Below are 12,548 nucleotides of genomic sequence, written 5' to 3'. Positions count from 1 at the left end.
TGTTGAGCTGTGTGCCTGGCACATAGAGGTCCTTAACAGAATTGCTGAGCAGCATATAAAAGATGTTGCTTGAGTACCATACAGCATATAAAAGATGTTGCATGAATACCATTATCTTCATTAGAGAAGATAAAATTAAATGGAAAGTATTCTTTAGGAATATGCCATTGAGTTTAGGCTAAAAGACACTAAGATTTTTGAATTGTTCCAGTGTTGTTTAGTTTCATAAAGTAGAAAACTGACATCTAGGCATATTATAAAAGCAATCTTCTCAGGGCTAAAGGCCAAAGAAGGCAGGAAAAATTATATATTAGTATCTATAAATAGCAATCACAACCTTAGATGGATGTTAATGTTGACATGAGCTCAGAAAATGACTTGTCTGAATTCTAGTAAAATGCCCCCAGAGTTAATTTTCTGGTATTGTTAATTTTCAGATGTCATCTATTGCGAAGAACATTTCTTTAGGTAGGGACTAAAAACAAGCACAAGCAAAAGGTTGCAAAGGGAAGAAGACTATAAGGAGAGAATATTTAATCAAGCAGCTCTTATAAGAGATTAGTAACCAATAAATTTTCCTCCCAGAATACCTGAATAAATACTGAGAAGGAAATCCCCAGCTTTCAGGCAAAATTCAGTTTCTGGTTTGATTTTATTTAGCTTATGAAACACTGAAAGACCATAATGCAAACAAAACAGATGTGGTGTCAAAGAAACAAATATGCATAAAACATTCATTCTTTTTATGAGCTACACAAACTATCCCTAAGACCTGTGATTTGAAAAGAAAGTGTTCCTTAGAGAAGTGGGGATTTTGTACATAACTAAGGTATGAGAAAGATTTAGGGGTCATCTGGCAGACCTGACAGCCAAAGTGACAAGAGAATGGGAATAAAAGCAAAGCCAAAGAAAGAGTTTTATAAAACCTCTACAGTGAGAAGAATAGAGACAACCAAAGTGATTGAGAGCTATCAGAAAAGAGGCAAACCTGGATAATTACTGTGTTCAAAATAAAAAAATTTAAGTACAGGTTGAGTATCCCTCATCTGTAATGCTTAGGACCAGAAGTGTTTCTGATTTCAGATTTTTGTGGATTTTAGCATATTTGCAGTATGCCAGTTGAGCATCCATAATCCCAAAATCTGAAATCTGAAATGCTCTAATGAGCATTTCCTTTGAGTGTCAGGTCAATGCTCAAAAAGTTCCATATTTTGGAGCATTTCAATTTTCAGATTTTTGGATTTGGCATTCTCAGTCTGTATGTGTAGATGCCAGATGCTGCAAAGAAAAGGCTGCAGGATTTGGCTAGGTTGTTGGTGATTTCTGAGAAGGCAATTGCATTAAGTGGTGAAAACAAACCACACATTTAAGAAGAGAATGGCACAGTAAAGAAATGGAGGTGGTGATCACAGACAAGGTGTTTTCAAATGTTTGACAATAGGCACAACAAGAAAATGGAATAGTAGTTCATACAAGAGAATAGAAACCAACAGAACACTTCTAGGTATGTTTGAAAGCAAGAGGAAAGCGGCCAGGGAGATTTAAGATGCCAGAGGGGAAAGTGATAGGGACAGTGAGATCCTGGAGCTAAAAAGGAAACATATTCTATAGACATGAAACATTTTTTTTCTTTAAAAAAAGGAAACTTTTTCTAAGAATAAGGCAAAGACTAATAAAAAGGGAAATGGGGTAGTGATCTATTCTTATAGTGATAATTAAATTCTATTGCCAATACTCATAAGCTTTATTGTAAAGAATCAATCTAAATGGGATAATGGCAGAAAGCCATTCAGGAATACAAAATGCAAATTATAAATAGGGAAATGCAAATTAAAAGCACAATGAGATACCCTTTCAAACCCATTAAGATAATAAATAAAAATGATAGACAATAACAAATATTGGCAAGGATGTAGAAAAATGACTAAACTCACTTTGGAAAATAGTTGGGGAATTTGTTTAAAAGTTAAATATAAATTTACCATGTGACCCAGAAATTTCACTCCTAGGTATCAATCCATGAGAAATGAAAACATGTATCCATACAAAGACCTCAATATGAATGTTCTTAGCAAACTTATTAACAGTAGCCCAAAATGGGAAACAACTGAAATGTCCACTGTGAACCCTGACTATCTGAGATAGGTCTCAGTTAATTTAGAAAGTTTATTTTGCCAAAGTTGAGGATGCGTGCCTGTGAGACAGCCTCAGGAGGTCCTGACGACATGTGGCCAAGATGGAGCACAGTTTGGTTTTATACATTTTAGGGAGACATGAGACATAAATCAACACATGTAAGATGAACACTGGTTTTGTCTGGAAAGGCGTGACAACTCGAAGCTGGGAGGGGGCTTCCAGGTCATAGGTAGATAAGAGACAAATGGTTGCATTCTTTTGAGTTTCTGATTAGCCTCTCCAAAGGAGGCAATCAGATATGCATTTATCTCAGAGAGCAGAGGGGTAACTTTGAATACAATGGGAGGCAGGTTTGCCCTAAGCAGTTCCCGGCTTGACTTTTCCTTTTAGGTTAGTGATTTTGGGGCCCCAAGACTAATTTTCCCTTCACACCACCAACTGATGAATAGGTAGACAAAATGTGGTTTATCTATATAATGTAATATTATTCAGCAAAAACAGGAATGAACTACTGATATATGCTGTATATCATGGATAAACCTTAAAAACATGCTAAATGAAAGAGGCCAAACACAAGAGACCAATATTGTATGATTCCATTTATATGAAATGTCCACATGAGACAAATCTCTAGAGACAGAAACAACATTAATTGTTGCCTGGGGTGGGGGAATAGGAATGAACAGTTCATGAACATGAAGGTTCTTATTAGGGAGATAGAAGTATTTTAAAACTGATGTACAGTAATAGATGCATAAATAGGTAAATTTAATACAAATCATGAATTGTATCCTTGAAGTGGGTGAATTATATGGTATGTTAAATACCTAACCAACAAACAAATGGAAACACAGCCCATGCACATGGATGGGTAGATTCAATATTGTGAAAATGACCATACTGCCAAAAGCAATCTGTAAATTCAACGCATTCCCATCAAAATAACACTGTCATTCTTCACAGAACTAGAAAAAACAATCCTAAAATGCATATGGAACCAAAAAATAACCCACATAGTCAAAGCAAGACTAAGCAAAAAGAACAAATCTGCAGACATCACATTACCCGACTTCATACTACACTATAAGGCCACAGTCACCAAAACAGCATGGCACTGTTAAAAAACAGGCACATAGACCAATGGAATAGAATAGAGAACCCAGAAATAAAGCCAAACACTTACAGCCAACTGATCTTCAAAGCAAACAAAAACATAAAGTGGGGAAAGGATACCCTATTCAACAAATTGTGCTGGGATAATTGGCAAGCCACATGTAGAAGAATGAAACTGGATCCTCATCTCTTACCTTTATACAAAAATCAATTCAAGATGGATCAAAGACTTAAATCTAAGACCTCAAACCATCAAAATTCTAGAAGGTAACATTGGAAAAACCCTTTTAGACATTGGCTTAGGTGAAGACCTCATGAGCAAGAACCCAAAAGCAAATGTAACAAAGATAAATAGATGGGACTTAATTAAACTAAAAAGCTTCTGCACAGCAAAATCATCATCATCATCATCATCATCATCATCATCATCATCATCATCAACAGAGTAAACAGACAACTCACAGAGTGGGAGAAAATCTTTGCAAACTATGCGTCCAATGAAGGACTAATATCCAGAATCTACAGGAACTCAAACAAATTAGCAAGAAAAAAACAAACAGTCCCATCAAAAAGTGGACTAAGGATGTGAATAGACAATTCTCAAAATAAGATATACAAATGGCCAACAAACATATGAAAAAATGCTCAACATCACTGATTATCAGGGAAATGCAAATCAAAACCATAATGTGATACTACTTTACTCCTGCAAGAATAGCCATAATTAAAAAATTAAAAAAAAATAGATGTTGGTGTGGATGTGGTGAAAAGGCAACACTTTTACACTGCTGGTGGGAATGTAAACTAGTACAACCACTATGGAAAACTGTGGAGATTCCTTAAAGAACTAAAAGTAGAACTACCATTTGATCCAGCCATCCCACTACTGGGTATCTACCCAGAGGAAAAGAAGTCATTATACGAAAAAGATACTTGCACACGCATGTTTATAGCAGCGCAATTCACAATTGCAAAATCTGCAAAAATATGGAACCAGTACAAATGCCCATCATCAAGTGGATAAAGAAAATGTGGTATGTGTATATATATATATATGTGTATATATACACACACACACACACACACACACAGACACACACTATAGAATACTACTCAGACATAACAAGGAATGAAATAATGGCATTTGTAGCAACCTGGATGGAACTGGAGACCATTATTCTAAGTGAAGTAACTCAGGAATGGAAAACCAAACATCGTATGTTCTCACTCATAAGTGGGAGTTAAGCTATGAGGACATAAGAAGGCATAAGAATGATACAATGAACTTTGGGGACTTGGGGGAAAGGCTGCGAGAGGGATGAGGAATAAAAGACTATACATTGGGTACAGTGTACACTGCTTGGGTGATAGGTGCACCAATATCTCAGAAATCATCACTAAAGAACTTTTGCATGTAACCAAACATCACCTGTTCCCCAAAGCTATTGAAATAAAAAAACATTAAAATGGATAAATGTTATGTATAATTTGGTTTATCCAGCAAATGACTAACTTTAAGAGAAATTCACAAATTGATTTTAAGTGATTTAAATTTTTGTAACAAATTAGAATCCCTTATGCTTGATAAAACAATTAATAAAACTAAGTAGAATCAAGTAATCTTTTCTGCATTTTAGTGTTCCTGATTCTTTTGAGAAAATATAGAAGGCCTGAAGACAATTTCATTTTAGAGTTTAAGAATTCTTCAGAATTTGTTTGATCCAAATCCCTCCATGTACTGGGGTCACTTGTGACAAGAAAAAAGAAAACCTTGACCATGGTCACATGGTAAGTCGGTAGCAGAACTAGACAAAAACTCAGCTCTCCTATTTCCAGTCTAATACTTTTTTCATTGTCCCATGCAACCTCTCACATTTTCAGAACAGAAACAGAAAAATTAGAAGAAGAAAAGTAACCCAAACTCATAGGACTGTATCTTTTTTAGATTCCTACAAATACTCTTGAGCTTTGTTTCAGGAGGCGGTTACTTGGAAACAGTTTGATCCTTTCAGGTCTTGCTGTTAAGACTTATTAGGTAAGATCAGAGTAATGTTTAGTCTAGGGCTCATTATTCCCCACTATTGAGACAAGGCCCTTCTGAATGCTACCCAGTATCCTGTGAATTATGAGGTTTTCCATAACCTCATAATAGCTGGTGGGAAAAGTCACTATTGCCAGCCCTATGTGAGCTCCAAGTACTGTCCCCTCTAACCTTCTAGAGCAGCTTTCTCCAGCCTCAGGTACTTTCCTGAAATGCAGGGAAACCTTCTGTATTCCAGGAAAGCACCTGAGGCTGGGGAAAGAGTACTCCAGAATACTCTCCCTGGGCAGTGCTCTCTTGACCAGTGCTAGCTGCCTTGGTTTCCCAGGCATCTCACTTCTGTCCCCTTAACTTGGCAGTGACTGGCTCCTTCATGATTCCCACTTTCTGCACCATGACCTGGAATCTCTTTCAAGGCAGCAAGCTGGGACATTTCTCAGAGATCACTGTCCTTCATTGCCTGATATCCAACTTCTTGGAAATTGTTGTTTCATATATTTTCTTCACCTTTCTTTTGTTGTTTCAGGTGGGAGGGTTAATCTGGTCCCTGTGGTGTCATTTTTTTTTTTTCCTGCTCTGAAATCTTGGGTCTAAGAACTCTCTCCTACTTTATGAATTGGCTAGTAACAATTCCTTTTCTTTTAATAGCCTTTTATCTGTTCTCATAATGAGAAGCACAATTAAATTCTTATAAAGCTTTGGTAAGAGATACTTGGCAAAAATAAGCAATTTAAGTATGATGACAACTGACAAAGACTCTCCTTAAGCAAAATTTAGTCAGGTTCCTTTGAGCCCATTTTCTATTAGGCCCGGTACTCAGGCCTTGTCATCAAGAGCAAGAATTCTGTTAAGTCAGTTTTGTAAGAATCCCCATCCTCATATCTGACCTCCCTCAATAGCCGATCAAATTTCTCATCCCCCATTGCCCCCCAGGTGTTGTCCGATCATCCTGGCCTGCCTTCGGCAAGAATCCTGTTAGATCTGTTTAACCAGAATTCCCTCTGACCTTGATGTTTCCTCCTAGGAATTTTCCATCCACTGACCCCACTCTGTTCCTTGGTATAAATCCCCCCTTATTCTTGTTGTTTTCAGAACTGAGCACAGTTCTATACTCAAGTCCCTTCCTTTATTGCAATAGTTCCTGAGTAAAATCTAGTTTTTACTGCTTTCTTTACTGTCTAGCTCTGGTTTTAATACTACTATGTCCAATTTTACATAAAAATTCTTTATCACATATTCCACATTTTGAAACTCTAGCACTATCAACACCTAAGCTGAAAATGGTCTCTTATCCCTTAAAATTAAGGTTGTAAAAGTATTAAACAATAAAAAAAAAAAATCCACCTTGTTGCCATTGGCTACAGGTGGCATTGGCTACCTAATTCCATATACTCCAAATACAAACAACTGTAGTGATTATGTCCCATTTAAGATTCTCTGCATTCTCTTTCTGCATATTGGAAATTTATTTCTATAAAGGCAGTAAGCAGGGTCAATGAAAACTTTACTCATTGCATTTTGGAGCCAAAGGGGACCTCAGAAAATCAATTTCTAATTGCTGTCTTTGTGGAGGTCAAAAACTGAAGTCTTGAAAGAACTTAAACTGATTTACTACTATATTACAGGAGACATGAGACTCAGTCATTATCCCTCTTGAATTTTTAGTGATTTAAAATGTAGTATTATAGGCTGGGCACGGTGGCTCACACCTGTAATTCCAAAACTTTGGGAGGCCGAGGTGGGTGGATCACGAGGTCAGAAGATCGAGACCATCCTGGCTAACACAGTGAAACCCCGTCTCCACTAAAAATACAAAAAATTTGCCGAGTGTGGTGGCGGGCGCCTGTAGTTCTAGCTACTTGGGAGGCTGAGACACGAGAATGGCGTGAACCCGGGAGGTGGAGCTTGCAGCGAGCCAAGATCACACCATTGCACTCCAGCCTGGGCGACGGTGTGAGACTCCATCTCAAAAAAAAAAAAAAAAAACTAAATAAAAAATGTAGTACCATAATTGAACTCAACACTTGAAAAATGGCAGAACCATCCACATGTATAGTAAAACTACTGTTTCCTTTGACTTAAATCTGGAACTTTAGAATATCAAACTTTAAAAGTGCATTAACTTTTTAATCAGCTGCATCATACTGCATCTAGTAAAATTCCCTGCTTTTTCACATGAACTGCTAAGACGGATGCTTTCATGTCTTGTCACTGCAATTTTTAGTTTTTTCATAAGGTCTAAGAATTATTTTCCTCTGGAGAAGGGTTTTAAAATTCTGCTCTCCAGAGTGTCCTTCTGCCCCTTGGCCTGTGGATGGAAAGTGAAGGAAGGAGAATAATTATGATGTCAAGTGAACTGAGTCTGGATCCTCAATCCCCTGCTTCAACCAACACAACTCCCCACTTACCGTATCTGCTTTCTATAACGGGTTTCGGAGCAAGATTTAATTGAAAGATTTCCCTTTTAAAGTTCAAAAACTACTGTTGTAATACCCATCTCACTTACATTTTTATCTCTTCTGTTTTCATCATATTGCTGTCTTTCCCTCCTTTTGTTTCTCTGCCCCTTTTTCACTTTTCCTATTTGCAACTACATTTCCTTCTAGTTATTTTGCTTTTTAAAAAGGATAAAGTTCAGTGTTTTTTTCCTCTTTGCACAACCCATGGTTTTTAGAAAAAGAATACTGTATGATTATATGAAGGACTAAAAACGTTGCTAAGAGATTATTCATGGGCAATTCTGAAATTTATATTAAAATAACCAAGAGAATATCTTACTTCACTTTCTAAGTGCAGTATTAAAAAAAAGTTTCTCGCCAGGTGTGGTGCCTCACGCCTGTAATCCCAGCACTCTGGGAGGCCGAGGTGGGCAGATCATCTGAGGTCAGGAGTTTGAGACCGCCCTGGCCAACATGGCAAAACCCTTTCTCTACTAAAAATACAAGAATTAGCCAGGCATGGTGGTGGACGCCTGTAATCCCAGCTACTCAGGAGGCTGAGGCAGGAGAATCACTTGAACTCGGGAGGCGGAGGTTGCAGTGGGCCGAGATTGTGCCACTGCACTCCAGCCTGAGTGACAGAGCAGGACTCTGTCTTTAAAAAACAAAACAACAACAAAAAACAAACTTTCTATTTTAAGACCTACCCATGATAACAATATACATTTGCAACTTTACCTTAACTTCATAATATCTTGGTGTATGTTAAATCAATAATTAATCCAAGCTCCTCATTTAGTTCTTTTATTACGCTAATCAAGTCTTTCAGTATACACTTCGGGGTTGGAGTAAGTCTCTGATTTATCGTCTATGATGAAAAATGAAAAATAAGGTTACAAAATACAGATAAAATGTTAACATTAAACATAGAACAAAGAAGGAAGAGAAAAAACATAAGACAATAAGAATAATTGGTGACAATTTCATAGCATAAGAACATTGTCAAAGCTTTTAACTAACTAGAGCTGTACAAAGAGCCTAAACATATTCACATCCTTTGCCTCAGTGATTTCATGTCTTGGAAATTATCCTAAGGCAAATATCAGAAATACTGGGGAAAAAGAGTTTGGGTGTAACATTCACTGCACCATTATGTATAATAGAAACACATTGGAATATCATGTTACTGTTAAAAATCACATTTCTCAAATATGGTTATTATTATTTTTGAAACAGAGTCTCGCTGTCGCCCAGGCTGGAGTGCAGTGGCATGATCTCGGCTCGCTGCAAGCTCCGCCTCCTGGGTTGATGCCATTCTCCTGCCTCAGCCTCCTGAGTAGCTGGTGCCCACCACCACGCCTAGCTAATTGATTATATTTTTTAATGAGGTCTCACTGTGTCATCTAGGATGGGATGCAATGGTGCAATCATAGCTCACTATATCCTTGAACTCTTGGGCTCAAGGGATCCTCCTTCCTCAGGCTCCCAAGTAGCTAGGATTACAGGTAGGCACTACCCTTCCCAGGTATTTTTTTTTTTTTTTTTTTTTGTGGGAGACAGGGTCTTGCTATATTGTTGCCCAGGTTGGTCTTGAACTTCTGGCCTCAAGTGATCCTCCCACCTTGGCCTCCCAAAGTCCTTGGATCATAGGCATGAGCCACCATGCCAGGCCACAAAGACTATTTAATAAGGAAAAATCCTCAAAATGTTACATAAAGATCACATCGCAAAACTTTTACATGTAGTGTTGTTCTGATTTTGTTTTGAAGCGACAGGGAGAAGGAAAATGGTGTCTTATAGAGAATATATCATTATTTTAAAAGTGGAATTTCAATTGTTTTTCTTCTATACTCATATATTTTCCATGTTTTTTTTTTCTATTTCCAACAGAAACTTTCTGTAAATGCTACTGTCATTACAGGATAAACTGGGAGGCGGAGGTTGCGGCAAGCTAAGATTGCACCACTGTACTCCAAACTGGGCTGATAGAGGCTCCGTCTCAAAAAAAAAAAAAAAAACTGAGTTGGGTACTAAATTCCTTAATGAACATGAGTGACCAGGCAGCTGGTAAATAACAGTGAGGAGAGGGAAAAGGGCTCATTAGAGAAGAGTTTCTGCTAAGGTTTACAAGGGTGGAATGGAATGGCCTAGCAATGGCCATAAGATGGCAAATACAGATACCACCTGCGGCGCGGGGGCGGTGGCAGACTTTCGCTGTGGTGAATTGCTGGGAAAGCAGCGTCTTCGGGAGAGAGCCAGGTACCCAATATCACAAGGAGGAGTGTTCTGTGAACAAGAAGATATAAAGATATAGAGGGGTTTACATATGGGGAGTCTAGAGAAAGAGTTTCCAGTTTCCAGACGAAGGCGGATAGTGAGATGATTAGCAGATGGAGAAGGTGTGGGAATGATGCTGCGAGAAGGGATAAATTATCTGGGTGGTTACCAAGTATGACAGAAACTATAGGGAGGGTGGGATTTATGGTCTCAAATGAAACTCTAATATTGTTTCAGTGCCAAGCTGTCAGAAACACTGGGACTTTATTTTGCTTACTAAGGTTGAACACTAGCGACTAGTTTTGGTCACTACGCTATTAAAAAATAAAGACAATTCTAAGAAATGTAGTCAATTAATGAATATCAGAATAAAGATGTTAATAGTTTATTCCCTGTTATTAACATGTACATTTAGAAAGAAAATAAGAGCAAAGCTTAAAAATGCATGGAAGGTTTACACAGGACGACTGCTGGGGCACAATGCCTGACACAGAATGCAGTTAAACACCGTGGAAGGCTCGAATGAGTGAAAGCATACAAACCACCACTGTGCGGCTCTCCACACTACCAAGTTTCCGAAGTTCGTCCCAGCCGGTTTCCCTGAACAAGTTCCCAACCGCATCACGTTTAGTTTATCTCGTTATTCTAACTCAGAGCGAGGCAATGGGAAAAAGAAAAACAACGAGGGCTATACTCTGTTTATTAAGCAATGAATGACGACACGTGGGTGAGCGTGTCTGGCATGCCCTATTTTAATACTTTAAACATAGTACATTAGTAGGCTAACAGCAAGCTCTGGAAATAAAAGGAACCGCTTGCATATTTAGGGGGCTCTTTTGTAAGTCACAAAGGAATCACCCGAAGTCAAAGCTCACCTCTTTTCCTAGCAAGGCAAGGACGACGGCAAGCATAAAGTAGGTCCCAGTGCGCCGCAACCCGCGCAACTGGCTGGCTGGCGTCCTACGGCCTCGCGCCTCCACGCTGCGTCCTCCACGCTCTTCCCACGGCGGCGTCCCGCAGCGTCCTCCCCGGGGACGCCCGCTCAACCGGGAGCTCGCGGCCGGTACTCACCCGCTGGGTATACGCCTCTTCACCACGACGAGAGGGGTGAGGGCCCCACGCCCCAGGCAACCCCGCTCTCAGGCCTCCTCCAGAACAGAACCCAGGGGACGCTACAACTCACACGCGCGCGGGCAGAGGCGAGGGGCGGGGGTGATAGACCCGGGCGGAGAACAGACTTGGCGCACCGAAGATTCCCGCAGGCGCGCGCTGCGCTCTTGCTGGCAGGCCAGGGGTCGCAGCGCGCATGCTCCTGGGTCGCCGTGACTTGCAGCCGGCGGGTGCCGTGGGGCGGGCGCAGGGTGCGGTGGGGCGGTTGGTGATCGTCCTAGCCTGCAGTAGATGGTGTGCCCTGCCTTCGCTGCCCAGACGTTAAGAAAAGTGCACTGTGCGTCCAGGTGAATGTCGGGCTGCTGGTGAAGGCTTCTCTGATTCTTCCCTGTCAGACATTCCCGCACTTTTGTGGAGCTCTGCTCCATGGGGAGAACCAGCTGGGCTGGGATTACGGGAGCCGGGTCCGCGCAGGCCGCTGGGACTTGTAGTCCGGGGGCCTGGCCGACCCGTTCGTTAGCCAGTTTGAGAATGAGTACAATTGAAAATCACTTGCCGGGCGCGGTGGCTCAAGCCTGTAATCCCAGCACTTTGGGAGGCCGAGACGGGCGGATCACGAGGTCAGGAGATCGAGACCATCCTGGCGAACACGGTGAAACCCCGTCTCTACTAAAAAATACAAAAAAATTAGCCGGGCGAGGTGGCGGGCGCCTGTAGTCCCAGCTACTCCGGAGGCTGAGGCAGGAGAATGGCGGGAACCCGGGAGGCGGAGCTTGCAGTGAGCTGAGATCCGGCCACAGCACTCCAGCCTGGGTGACAGAGCAAGACTCCGTCTCAAAAAAAAAAAAAAAAAAAAAGAAAGAAAATCACTCGAGGCGGGTGCGGTGGCTCAAGCCTGTAATCCCAGCACTTTGGGAGGTCGAGACGGGCGGATCACGAGGTCAGGAGATCGAGACCATCCTGGCTAACACGGTGAAACCCCGTCTCTACTAAAAAACACACAAAAAAATAGCCGGGCGAGGTGGCAGGCGCCTGTAGTCCCAGCTACTCGGGAGGCTGAGGCAGGAGAATGGCGTAAACCCGGGAGGCGGAGCTTGCAGTGAGCAGAGATCCGGACACTGCACTCCAGCCTGGGTGACGGAGCGAGACTCCGTCTCAAAAAAAAGAAAATCACTCGAGAGCAGTGTTTGATTTGTATCAAATACGGGTCGGCATATTATTAATTCAGTGCCTACTGTGTGTGCCGAACACCTTGCCCTAGTCCTGGTCTTCACATTAGGATAAGCAGAAAGATGAACTTGCAAGGTAGAATGTAATGAACAAAATTCACATTACGAACTACAAGTGCTGTTGGAGGTCAAGAGACAGAGTTAGAAAAAACTTCCTGGAAGACGTGGAGTTTGAATCAGCCTTTGAAACACGGAATGCTATCC

At 40.8% G+C, this 12,548-nt stretch overlaps 2 protein-coding genes across 2 annotated transcripts in view; both read left to right on the top strand.

Moving 5' to 3' along the window:
* ENTPD1 (ectonucleoside triphosphate diphosphohydrolase 1) overlaps positions 1-10,393 on the top strand; it is a 211,363-nt gene extending 200,970 nt beyond the window's left edge. Inside the window, exon 10 of the mRNA XM_009215050.4 lies at positions 9,619-10,393. Within this exon, the coding sequence (XP_009213314.2) occupies positions 9,619-9,654 (36 nt within the window). The 3' untranslated portion in view covers positions 9,655-10,393. The remainder of the gene's footprint in view (positions 1-9,618) is intronic.
* A 639-nt stretch (positions 10,394-11,032) lies between these two features.
* CC2D2B (coiled-coil and C2 domain containing 2B) overlaps positions 11,033-12,548 on the top strand; it is a 131,225-nt gene continuing 129,709 nt past the window's right edge. Inside the window, exon 1 of the mRNA XM_031652613.1 lies at positions 11,033-11,112. The gene's annotated coding sequence lies outside the window, so the exon portion shown is untranslated. The remainder of the gene's footprint in view (positions 11,113-12,548) is intronic.

The sequence above is a fragment of the Papio anubis genome, chromosome 11 (assembly GCF_008728515.1).
Source record: "Papio anubis isolate 15944 chromosome 11, Panubis1.0, whole genome shotgun sequence".
NCBI lineage: Eukaryota > Metazoa > Chordata > Mammalia > Primates > Cercopithecidae > Papio > Papio anubis.
This window is presented reverse-complemented; position numbering and strand designations above follow the sequence as displayed.